Source organism: Melanostigma gelatinosum, assembly GCF_949748355.1.
Source record: "Melanostigma gelatinosum genome assembly, chromosome: 16".
Lineage (NCBI taxonomy): Eukaryota > Metazoa > Chordata > Actinopteri > Perciformes > Zoarcidae > Melanostigma > Melanostigma gelatinosum.
In genome coordinates this window covers 11,659,466-11,671,564 of record NC_136649.1, presented here as the reverse complement: position 1 = coordinate 11,671,564, position 12,099 = coordinate 11,659,466, and the positions used below count along the sequence as shown (strand labels likewise).

At 44.7% G+C, this 12,099-nt stretch overlaps 1 protein-coding gene across 2 annotated transcripts; it reads left to right on the top strand.

The window, feature by feature from the left end:
• Positions 1-75: 75 nt before the first annotated feature.
• On the top strand, positions 76-12,097 carry hltf (helicase-like transcription factor). Of its 2 annotated transcripts, none has more exons than XM_079286483.1 (25): positions 76-218; positions 665-867; positions 981-1,147; positions 1,322-1,461; positions 1,616-1,692; positions 2,152-2,223; positions 2,491-2,682; positions 2,851-2,925; positions 3,024-3,084; positions 3,254-3,320; positions 3,735-3,793; positions 3,905-3,952; positions 4,036-4,140; positions 4,233-4,324; positions 4,871-5,014; positions 8,162-8,294; positions 8,443-8,578; positions 8,839-9,018; positions 9,096-9,211; positions 10,291-10,472; positions 10,581-10,703; positions 10,838-10,950; positions 11,124-11,304; positions 11,398-11,478; positions 11,559-12,097. In XM_079286483.1, the coding sequence occupies exons 1-25, from the start codon at positions 176-178 to the stop codon at positions 11,700-11,702; spliced, it is 2,934 nt and encodes a 977-aa protein (XP_079142609.1). In that variant the 5' UTR covers positions 76-175; the 3' UTR covers positions 11,703-12,097. The 2 variants fall into 2 exon arrangements, with proteins under 2 accessions (XP_079142609.1, XP_079142610.1); XM_079286484.1 differs by having other exon boundaries at positions 81-144.
• Positions 12,098-12,099: the final 2 nt, after the last annotated feature.

Below are 12,099 nucleotides of genomic sequence, written 5' to 3'. Positions count from 1 at the left end.
TCACAAGATCAGAATATATTTTGAAGGTCACTACCGGAAGTTACACATCCAGGTCTGTTGACTTGACACAATCACAACAATGTGGCGCAAATATCACGAACAGCACCGCACCAGAAACAACAATCGCCGAGGAGAAGAAAAATAGTACTATATATTATTTACAGATAAATCACCCATGTTAGCGTACGATCAGCGAACTCAACAAGCAGTTAGCAATCGTTAGTATTACATGTTAAACATTTAAGTTAGCTAGCGTTAGCTTGCAAACAACGTCAATGTAATTTTGGTAAACTAACGCTAGATGTTAAGATACATTATCTTAACGGCTGTCCCTGATTACGTTAAATAGCTCATACTTCCGTAGGGAGATAGTCACTTGGTTAGCTAGCTTTGCTATTCAGCAACATTTAACGCTACATCCAATATAGAAATATGCTTGTTTCCTGCATGTAAACCATATGTGTCTAACGTTACTGTTAGTTAAGAAGTGTGTAACCTGGTTCAACTTTTCCTGCAGTGTTACCTGCAGCGCCATGTCTGTGCACACAAAGGACAGGGTTGTATGGGGCGTTTTGTCAGTCATTCTCCAACAGATAACACTTACTTTTCCTTTGTTTTTGTCTGTTTGTGTATGTCTTTGCGCACGTTTCTGCGCGTGCTGTAGGTGTGATGTTGTCCCGTAGGTGGAGGTTCGGATGGGACCGGTACAGTGAGGTGGACCTCTTCACAGACCGCTATGACACCAATGCAGAGACCCTGTCCCAGGCCATCAGGGCCGCGGCGTCCGAGGAGCCGGACGCAGATGGCAGCGTGCTGTTTGGCCACCTGCAGGGCACTGTGGTCGGCCTCAGATATTACACCGGGGTGGTGAGGATCCATTACCCTTATTCGTGTAGTGCACTGATTCACAAAATACACAGTATAGTGCAGATATAGGTTGAGAAAACCTTCAAATCATCCGTGTTTTACTCTCTTTACAGGTGAATCAAGGTGAAATGGTCGGTTTAGTGAGGCAGCCCCAGAATCAGTACGACCACAATGCAGTGATGGTCGCCAACATTTATGGCAACCAAGTGGGTCACATCAAGCGGGAGCTGGCAGCAGCCATGGCCCATGTCATGGACAACAATTTGTCTAAAGTTGAGGGGTGAGTCGATTGTTATTGTGCACGTTGAATGTCAGAATGTGATCTTTGTCAACATCTTAATGATTGATCAAAACACCTGGCTAACCCTAAATGTAGGCATATATGGGTGCTATTGATGGATTCTCCCCATAAATATCTGTATTCGATTTAGATTTCTTTGTTATTATGTGTCAGGGTGGTTCACTCAGGGACGAAAAACTCGTTCACCATGCCGTTGATGCTGTCCTTCTGGGGGAAAGAGGAAAACAAAAATGCTGTGATGGAGAGCATGGCTCGTCACGGATATAAACTGAACACAGGAGGCAAAGCAACGGGTACAAACAAACACACTCACCCATCCAGTCTCACTCGCCTCCTAATGGATGTCCTCACATTTATCCACACAGCCTGCATTGTTGAACACAAAATGTCACGTTTTCCGGTATTGTCATCCACATCACCGCTTATTCTGTGTGTGTATGATTTCAGGTGCAAATCAGAATAGTCAAGGTGCTCGTGCATTGTCGTCTAAAAAAGGTTTGACCATCCCACTAACGGCAGCGGAGGTAATCTACTTAAATTTAGTAAATGTAACGTAAACGTAACATGTAATTAAATTAAGCTTTGTATTTGTTTTTGTCTGCTTAGAAACATCTTTCTTCTATCCTCTCAGTTTTTGACAGTATATTTTGATTTATTATCCATTTTCTTTTTTACATGAAAACTAAATTGAAGTTAATTTAAATCAAAATTGTGCAACATTGATGTTGTTAATCTCTGCTATACTGTATTTTTTTAAACACCATCTGTGTGGTCGAAACTAAGTGTCTTAACATAACATGGTTGTTGTTTAAGTAAGGCGTGTAAAGTTAATTATTGTTCGGACTTTGTAGTGCTCAGAAAATTCATTGTTCAAATGTGGAATGATTTAAATGCTAAAATTATATGGAACGACTATACATGTGCAGTCATAAAAACAGACTTTAAGTCGAAAGTCAGCTGTTAAAATTCATTTTTTCTTTCAGCTGAAGAACGCGTTCGACAAGCTGTTTGATGGCTTGATGGAGAGTGAAGACGGAGAGAAACAAGCAGCCGAGGTGCGTATTTGATCGGTTCATCTGGCTGCATTATATGTGCATACATTTGTTTGTAGTCAGCATTTGGTCACCTGCTAAATGTCTGTGATATGATTTCGGCAAACCATGCATCCCTTGGATCTTCTCTTTCTTGCTGCAGTTTTTGGAGAAACTGATTCTCACCTCTTAATTCGTCTCCCTCCTGCACCCTGAAATAGTTGTGTGTGTGTGTGTTGTCAGTGCCTTAGTGCAGCTGTATCGTGAACATGCCGCTCTCTTTCTCTGCAGTCTGTGGGTACTCCTCTCCTGCCTCACCAGAAGCAGGCGCTGTCCTGGATGTGTGCGCGAGAAAACAAATCTGCGCTGCCACCCTTCTGGGAGAGGAGGGGCGAGCTCTACTATAACAGCCTCACGTGTTTCTCTGCCAAAGAAGTACCAGAGAGAATTCGTGGGGGAATCCTGGCAGATGACATGGGACTGGTGAGGAACATGCTCTGTTGTTTGATTTCAGCAGGTTAACATGATGTTTTCGCCAATAAAATAAAGATAATTAAAACTTCCACCTGTTTTTAAAGCGTTTTTATTCTACATTTACCACAATAAAAGACTTCACACTGCTGATACCAAACCCCTGTTTGTGTTTTCCAGGGGAAAACTCTGACAACCATCGCGCTGATTCTCACCAACTTCCACAAAGGAAAGCCTCTTCCTGTGGAGAAATGTGTACGTGTAGCTGTGTGTGGATGTGTTCTTTTCAATCAGTATGCAGTCCGAGTGACGTGTGTTCAGCCACCATAAAGTGCTCGTTTACATGTGTGCAGGAGGAGCAGCCGTCACCTGTCAAAGCCAACACTAAACCAGAGAAGGCCTCCAAACTGGAAGGTAATCTCAATTTACAATAAATTAGCTGGTGATGCAGATTTTCTTCTTTTTGTTTGTTCAGTCTTCCTTTATCTCTCTTTGTGTGTGTGTGCGTGGGGGGGGGCACACATTCTTGAATGCTAAAAATCAACTGAGCACGAACTACAGACATGATGTGTTTTTGTTTCAGGAAGTAGCAAAGCAAGCGATGGATCGGGATCGAGTGATGCAGCAGCTGGTTCTATGCGCCCAAACCTGTAAGTGTGGTTTAACTGACTTTGTCATGCTCAGATCATATTGTCAGTGCCGTGTTTTTAGTGTCACTGCATAATTCCATCATGTGTAGAGGTGGGTGCCCAGGTAGCTCTTGTTTCCTTACTGCAGCGACCCAGATTTGAGTCCAACCTGCAGCCCTTTGCTGCAGGTCATCCCCGTTCTCTCTCCCTCTTTCCTGTGTAGAGCTGCACTATTGAATAAAGGCAAAAAAAGCCCCCCCAATCATTTAAAAATCTTTATGTGTAAAGGTAAGAATGCAAAGGACTACATCTGGACATATTTCCATACATTCAGTTAGTGCATATGTCGATGAGGGCACACCTGCTTTGTCAAATCATGTTTTGGGCCCTCAGTGGTATTACTGATCCCGCTGACGTGCTCCCTGTCTGGATCAGTTCTCAGGTGGAGGGGATCTGTGTTGATTCGGCCGCTGTAGTGGACAAGTCGGATAAGAGTAAGAATTGACTGTCATCTCCATATGCACCATCTGTTCTTTGCTTGTTTTTGTCGCCTTACTTTGCTTGTGTGGCTTACGTACATTTTCACCTGACTTCTCCGCTTACAGGTGCCAGCAGAGGAAAGAAGAAAGCCACCAAGCGAAAGCCCATTAAAGGTGCGAGCCCAGTAAAGTCTTGCATAACATCCTAATCACCATTCCCGATGAACTAAATCACTAGATGTATGTTTTATGTGCAGAGGCCCCGAAATGTATTGAGGATCTGGACTTTGCTGCAGCACTGGGTGGCCCAGCAGCAGATACAAGCTCAAAGAAGAAGAAGGAAACTGCCACTCCTACCCCGAGTGAGTTCTAACGGTGTACATACTATATTCTTTTTTTGGTGGAAAATGTTGTGATATTGGAGATGTATGCGTACCTTTTTTATGATGTGCAGATGTGGAGTCCTCCATCACTGAAAGTGCAGATGACTTATCAGCAAGAACAACTCTCATCATCTGCCCACTCTCTGTGATCAGCAACTGGCTGGTAGGAATACTTATGGCATCAAATTCCTGGTTATCTTCATAACAAAAGATCTAGCATGGCCCCGTAACACCTTTCACCTCGTGAGGAAAGCTCAACCGAGGCTTATCTTCCTGTAAAAAATTGGTCAAAGTTCCATCTAAGATCCTGATAAACTTTTACAGACGCACCATAGAGAGTATCCTCTGCTACGGGGCCACGTTGTGGTATGCCAAGCTGCACTGCCGAGACCTGCAGAGACGGTCCAGGTGGTTAGAAACTGTGCTTCTAAAGTCAGACACGGTGTATGTATGATAGCCGTATCTTCAAGAAGGGTAGCAACCTCAGTAAGAACCCAACTCACCCAGGTCACAGACTGTTTGTCACTTACCATCAGGGACGAGATACAGAGCAATCAAAGCCCAAACAAACAGACCGAAGAACAGTTTTTCCTCAGAGCTGTAGCCTCCATCTGCTTCGTTCAATGCTACCTTTCCATCCCCAAAGTCAGCCAGTCGTGTTGTCTTCCTCTGTCCTTTTGTGTGTGTGTGTGTGTGTGTGTGTGTGTAGGACCAGTTGGAGCAGCATTTACGCGCTAACGTGAAGCTAAACGTGTATCTGTATTACGGCGCAGAGCGCAACAGGAGCAAGACCTTTCTGTCCTCTCAGGATGTGGTGATTACAACCTACAACGTCCTCTCTGCCGACTTTGGGGTGAGTGTCGACGGGTCACATGTACGGTATATCTTTAAGGTTTGCCAAAGTGTTCACACAGAACAGAAAACATGGCCGATGCATTTAATATGGTGGTGTTGACTGCAATCATTTATTTTGAGAATAAAAACTCCTCTAATAGCAGCTAATTAATGTCTCACCTGAACCTGGACTGCATGTTTAATTCATGTCAATATCAGGGACGTGCGGTCAGGGGAGGCAGGGGAGGCAGAGCCTCACCTGCCATCATGAAAAGTAAAAAACAAATAATGATAAAATAAAATAAAAATGAATATGTATCTGCTGATCTGTGCTATAAATGTAATTTCTGTATTATTCCCATCATTTCAAGCATTTTTGGAATCACAATCGCTGAATTTGCGCATTTCCTGTTCAAACAGAGAGGAAGACGCGAGGCAGCGACAAGCTGTGCCTCACCTCAGTATTATGTCCTTTATTTCCATAGAATAGGTCATGTATTTCACGTATGTGTAAAACATATTTAGTCTTGCTGATCTGACAGAAACCGCAGTGAAAAAGCACAGAGGGGGGCACACAGTACCGTTGCCGCATGAAGGGGGCGTGCGAGAGCCCACGGGTCGGGGTTATGCTGAGCACGCGCTTCTTCTACGCTCCTCTACTTCCACGCTTCTCTACTTCCACGCTTCTCCGTCGTATATTTAAGCTTTGACCGCAATAATGGAAGAATCTATAGCTAAGCTTAAACATTTTTCAAAACTGGACTTTCAATCGAAACGTGAACTGATAAATGATGGGAGACCAATACCGGCGCTAAAAGGTTTGTTTCAAACGACGGGACAGAAGGTAACTCGCTCTTTCCATACGGAGTGGTATGATCGAAAAGACTGGCTGTGTGGCGGTGCTGTAAGAAACCGCCTTTACTGCTTTCCCTGTCTTCTGTTCTCAACGTGGGACAATGTCTGGACGAATGCAGGATTTTGTGACTTGAAAAATCTACCAAGAAGCCTCAGCAAACATGAAAGATCAACTTGTCACATTCAAAGCCAAATTGGTTTGAAAACTTTTGGAACCTCGAGAATAGATTTGGCTTTGGGCGAACATCAGAGACTAAATATTAGCATCCACAATGCTCAGGTAAAGGAAAACCGAGAGATTTTAAAATATCTCATTAATGCAACCTGCTTCCTAGCCAAACAGGAACTGGCATTTCGTGGTAACGACGAGAGTTCAAGCTCTGCTAATCGTGGCAACTATGTAGAACTATTACATGCCTTTGCTGAGAAAGATGACAGACTAGCTCGACATTTGGAGACATCCACTGTGTTTTCTGGCTTGTCAAACAGAATACAGAACGATTTGATCGAAGCAGTCGGTGAGGTGATTAGAAATGATATCGAAAAGGAGATAAATGCCGCCTCATTTGTTGCTGTAGAAGTAGACGAGACAACGGATGTCACGAGCAAAGCCCAGGTCTCTGTCATTTTGCGTTATGTGGCTAAAAGTGAGGCGGCCTGTGAACTGAGGGAGGCGTTTTTGGGATTTGACGATGTGAGTGATGACAGACGAGCCCCTGCTATAGCCGAGTATGTCTTGGGAGTGTTGGAGAAATACAAGTGTGTCGAAAAGCTGGTAGCTCAGACTTATGACGGAGCAGCTGTGATGTCATCCGAGCTTAATGAGTTGCAGGCCAGGATTAAAGAAAAGGTGCCTGAGGCCATGTTTACTCACTGTTACGCACACAAATTGAACCTGGTGCTCTTGCATTCAGCAAAATGCATGCCCGAGTGTGGAACTTTTTTTAAAACACTTGAGGGACTAGCGGCATTTTTCAGTAAGTCCGAGAAGCGCACCCACTTATTGGATGATGTTGTGAAGCAACGTTTACCAAGAGCAGCACCCACGAGATGGAGCTCAAATTCAAGACTGTTGCAGACGAGCATGTACCAATCTGAGCTGCGTGCTGTATTCCGTATTATGAGAGAAAATCCAGATAGTTGGGATAATGACACCCTAATGCTGGCCGCTGGATATGAGCGGTGGCTGTCAAAGGCATCAACGTGCTTTTTCATTATGGCATATGAGGACATTTTCAGCACAACCGATGCACTCTTCAGAGTGCTGCAAAACAAAGTAATGGACATTGGATTTTGTTGTGCACGAATCCGCGACACAATTGGATTTGTGGAAGGCCGGAGACTTGAGTTTAACAGTTTCTACGAGCGATTTGAACAGAAGTGCGCCACGCTCGGGACGACCGATAGTGTCCAAAGTCAAAACTCAGTCAGAGATGAGAGGAAACGAATGTTTGATAACATTCTGGACAATGTCAGTGTTCAACTGAAAGCTAGGTTTGATCATTTTGGTGAGCTAGCTTTCCTTGGTTTGGTCGATTGTACAAAATTTAATGAAATGTCACACCATTTTGATGACACCAAACTGCAGAGCCTGTCAAAATATGCCAGTTTCTTTGACTTTGAGAGGCTAAAGGCTGATCTCATCGGACTATATAGCTCACAAACAGTGAGGGATGGATGTAAATCCCCTGCACAGCTTCTCAGCTTTTTGGCCCAGAAGGATCTGATGCAGGCTGTTCCTGAGGCAGCAAAGTTACTCCAGCTGGTGCTCACTATACCGGCTACAACAGCGTCTGGGGAAAGGTCATTCTCTGCTTTGAAAAGACTCAAAACATACAGTCGGAATCGGACTGACCAAGGACGACTTTCGTCCCTGGCAATGATCTCCATTGAGACGGAGAGACTTCTAAAACTGAAAGAAGATAAGGAGGACTTTTACAACAAAGTCACGGAGATTTTTGTCCAGAAGGATAGACGAATGGACTTCATTTACAAGTAAAGGTAAGACCATGCATACGCTGCAGTAACCTCTTTTTTTATTTGTATTGAAGGAGTATGAATTGTGATGGCAAATTAAAAGCACACGGAGGGTGCAGAGGAAACACGTTCTTGCTTGTTATAAATATGAAAAACAACCAGTAGTCAATGTGCAAGCTGCCAATTGAATGGTGATTTAAGCTACTCTATTGGGTTCATATATTTGTAAATCTGACTCTTAAAGAGTCCACGAACCTCACCGCACGTCACTGGTCAATAGTCCCCTGAGAGATAATTTGCTTCTCTTTTTAAATATGTTTTGTTTACTTTTCAGAATAAGAGTCCCCTCCACGGGATCAAATGGCTGAGGGTTGTGCTGGACGAAGGACACGTCGTGAGAAACCCTAATGCACAGATGAGTAAGGCTGTGCTGGACCTAAAAGCTCAGCGCCGCTGGATTTTGTCAGGTATACCTGCACTTTAAGAACACACACACAGATAGTCCAACATATGCAAACACAAACGTTCTTGACCTAATTAAGTACACACAGATACAGCCTCAGTATTAAGGCAATTACCAAATGTTTGTGTGTGTTCATTCTTCCCTCCCACCAGGTACTCCTATCCAGAACAGTGTGAAGGACCTGTGGATGCTGCTGGCCTTCCTGCGCCTGAAGCCCTTCGATGCCAGAGAGTGGTGGAACAGAGTGATCCAGAGACCCGTCACTCAAGGAGACAGGGCCGGCCTGCAGTACGTGCTCACTACCGTTATATTACACTGCTGCGATGTAGTAATAAGACTCCAGAGGGAGTTGTCTGTCTGAGTGTTGAGCTTTCTAAGTTGTGACATACCAATGACATTCAAAAGGTCCTATGATAGTTGATCACATCGTACCACTTTGCTATTTTATAAGGTGGCTAGACGTGTTGACAAACTATGGTGATTCTCCAGTGCAGCACCCTGAGTGGTGATTAGATGTTAATAAACTCAGACTGATACTGTGCACATAGGAACCTTCAGACCCTGGTGAAGTGCATCACCCTGCGGCGGACCAAGGGCAGCAAGGTGAACGGGCGCCCCCTGGTGTCTCTGCCCGAGAAGAGAGTATGCGTGGAGCAGGTCGAGCTCAGCCAGTCGGAAAGAGAGGAGTACGAGCTGGCTCGCAGCGAGGGAAGAAACACCATCGCCAGGTGTGTGTGTGTCAGTGTACACCTGCAGCTACGTGTTGGTGTATTTTCGTTACGTGATCATAACTGTGTTTGTGTAGATACGTGACTGAAGGGACAGTCTTGAGGAATTATGCCGACGTGTTGGCCATCCTGATGAAGCTTCGACAGCACTGCTGCCACCCTGATCTGCTGGCAAAAACCTCCTCAGACCTGAGTAAGACCTGCGGCGTGACGTGAGACGAATGCAGTAACTGAACAATGTAGCGTACAGCTTCTGAAGCCCTTGAGTCACTTGTTACGCAGACAGGCTTGCTGGAGATTTCTTGTGATTTTTTTTCTTTTTTTTTAGTTGAAAATATATATTCTACTTTTTGAGAATAAATTCCGATGCCCAGGTTTCACTTTAGTGCAGCCAATCATGGATGTGTAACTGTACAGAGAGCATCTTCTCTTCACGCCCACACAGTCCTGAGAGGAGGTCTAATCAGCAGGAGTGATTGAAAACACCTGTGTGAGTGCACCACGGCTGTGTGAAGAGTTTAATCTGGAGCTTCTGGTGGCTGGTGTGAGCGCTTATATTCTAGGCCTTTCTAGACTTTTCATTGCAGGTGTAATAATTAACATGAACGATTTGCACCTGTTCCAGGCGCTGCTATTGAGCGTGATTGCTCCGTTTACTGGGACACCTGAGTGAAGAGGAGCCCTCGTTAGTGTTATTGATTTCAGCTTTGCTTCTGCACCTGCTATGACAAGTGTAAAATCCCTGCTGTGCAAAAGCCCATCTCCCAATTCTTTTCATAATGTTTTTATTTCCGCCACCTTTTTCACACTCTACTGCTAATCGCCCCTTCTATGTCTCGTTCTCTCTTGCTTTCCTGTTTTAAAATAATATTCGCTACCCCTGAAAATTGATCCGAGTCGTTACTTTTTTTCCAGTTACCTGCTTTGCCGATGAGTTTACTTTTCCGCTCGTGAATTTCCCCATATGATTGTGGTACTTATTCACTGGTAACATGTGGGAAAAGTTTACATTGAGGCCACTTATTACCGGCCCTGTTTTATGAGCATGTAGTCTGGGCGGTGAATAAGTTGTCCCAACCGCACCATGAATAGAATGTGTGTAATCCTAGAATATAAACGCCTCGTTATACAACCCTCACGTTCCCAAAATGAAAGCGGTCATGACGTTTGTGTCCTCAATCGTAGCTGCAGCTGTGGCCTCGATACACGTTCCAGAAATATTTTCTTTCCTCTGTGTTCATTTCCACATGTAAATTGATACTTTGTCTGTAGGCGCTGCAGCGACACCTGCAGAGATGCGAGAGCGTCTGATAGAGAAGCTGCGGTTTGTGTTGGCCAGCGGCTCTGATGAGGAGTGCTCTGTCTGTCTGGAGTCGGTGATCCTGCCCGTCATTACACACTGCGCCCACGTCTACTGCCGGCCCTGCATCGCCCAGGTTATCGGCACTGAGCAGGTAATATGCTGCCTGAAGCAGATACTGATCGGTAACTGAATTGATATTTGACAACTTAAAAGGTGAGTTTTTCTACCTTTTCTCTCTGCTCTGTGTGTGTGTGCATAGGAAACAGCGCGCTGTCCTCTCTGTCGAAGTGAGATCAAGGCCAGTGAGCTGGTGGAGTTTCCACAGGAGGAAATGGAGGAAGAGAAAAGTACAAACTCTGATAAGTGGAGGACAAGCTCAAAGGTACAGCTGCACATAGTGAGGATGCAGAATTAACTGGGTGATAAAAGCACTGTTTTGTGACTCATTCCCTAATTATTTATTGATGAAAATGTGCTGAAATGCTACTTTATTAGACCCGTGTTCCTTCTCTGCAGGTGCAGGCGCTGATGGGAAACCTGCTCAGGCTGCGATGTGAAGACGGCAGCATTAAGTGTCTGGTCGTCTCTCAGTTCACACGCTTCCTCACCTTACTGGAGACTCCACTCAGGTAAAAACACACATTCACAGTAGTAGTTCAGGGTTTTTAGAAGTCTCGTAAGTATACTCTCAACAGCTATAGTGGAAGTTTCGTGAGTTTCTACATTTCTCCTCCAGCAGATCATTTAGATTTAATTAAATTGTCCGTCTCTTGGCGCTATTGTCCTCCTTTCTCTTCATCAGAGAGCACGGTTTCAGTTTTGTGCGTTTTGATGGCACCTTGAGCCAAAAGAAGAGGACTCGGGTCATCCAGGAGTTCCAGAGCCCTGCAGCCGACGGGCCCGCCATCATGCTGCTGTCACTCAAAGCTGGAGGGGTGGGGCTTAACTTGACTGCCGCCTCCCATGTTTTCTTCATGGACCCTGTAAGTGCAGATTTTGAAATTGATCGCAAGTGTTTTCAGGAAGAAGGGAAATTCTTAACGGCATGTCCGCTTGTTATCGACTGTGTGTTTTAGGCATGGAATCCTGCAACAGAGGAGCAGTGTATCGACCGCTGCCACCGTCTGGGACAGACGAGGAACGTTTTCGTCACCAAGGTCAGGAATCTATCACTAAAAATCGCTGACTGGAACATGTTGCATGTATTTATGTTGTGATTTTGTGTCTGTTGCTGCAGTTCATTGTGAAAAGTTCAGTGGAGGAGAACATGGTGAAGATCCAGAGGGAGAAGCAGGACCTGGTGGAGAAGGCTTTTGGTTCCAAAAGCACCGACAGGAAAACGTCTCGCATGGACGACATCAAAGCTCTGATGGAGCTGTAGACCTCTGACCAAGTGTTCCCGTGTGAACACGTCAATTCAGCTTCAAACAGGTGCCTGTGTTCTTGTTGGGTCCGACGGTTCACATCTGAAGGGCTGCAGAGATTCTTTTTTTTCGTCCAAATTGTCAATTGTTCTAATTTCTGTTTTCTTTGTACTTAACGGTTAGTTTTGATACTGATGCATTAACGGGACAAACCACGATGTCGTTGTGGTGCGTAGGAGCGGTTTGTCTTGATCATAAAAACATCAACGCTGTGTTAAAACATGGAGATGTAGAAACGCCCACCTGCTCGAGTTGTCAACTTACAAAATGGACCAGCCGTGATGATTCAAATGTGTGTAGGATTTCTTCTTTTTTTTGCAGTCTCTGGATTAAAGGAATGTTTCAGATTGCTGA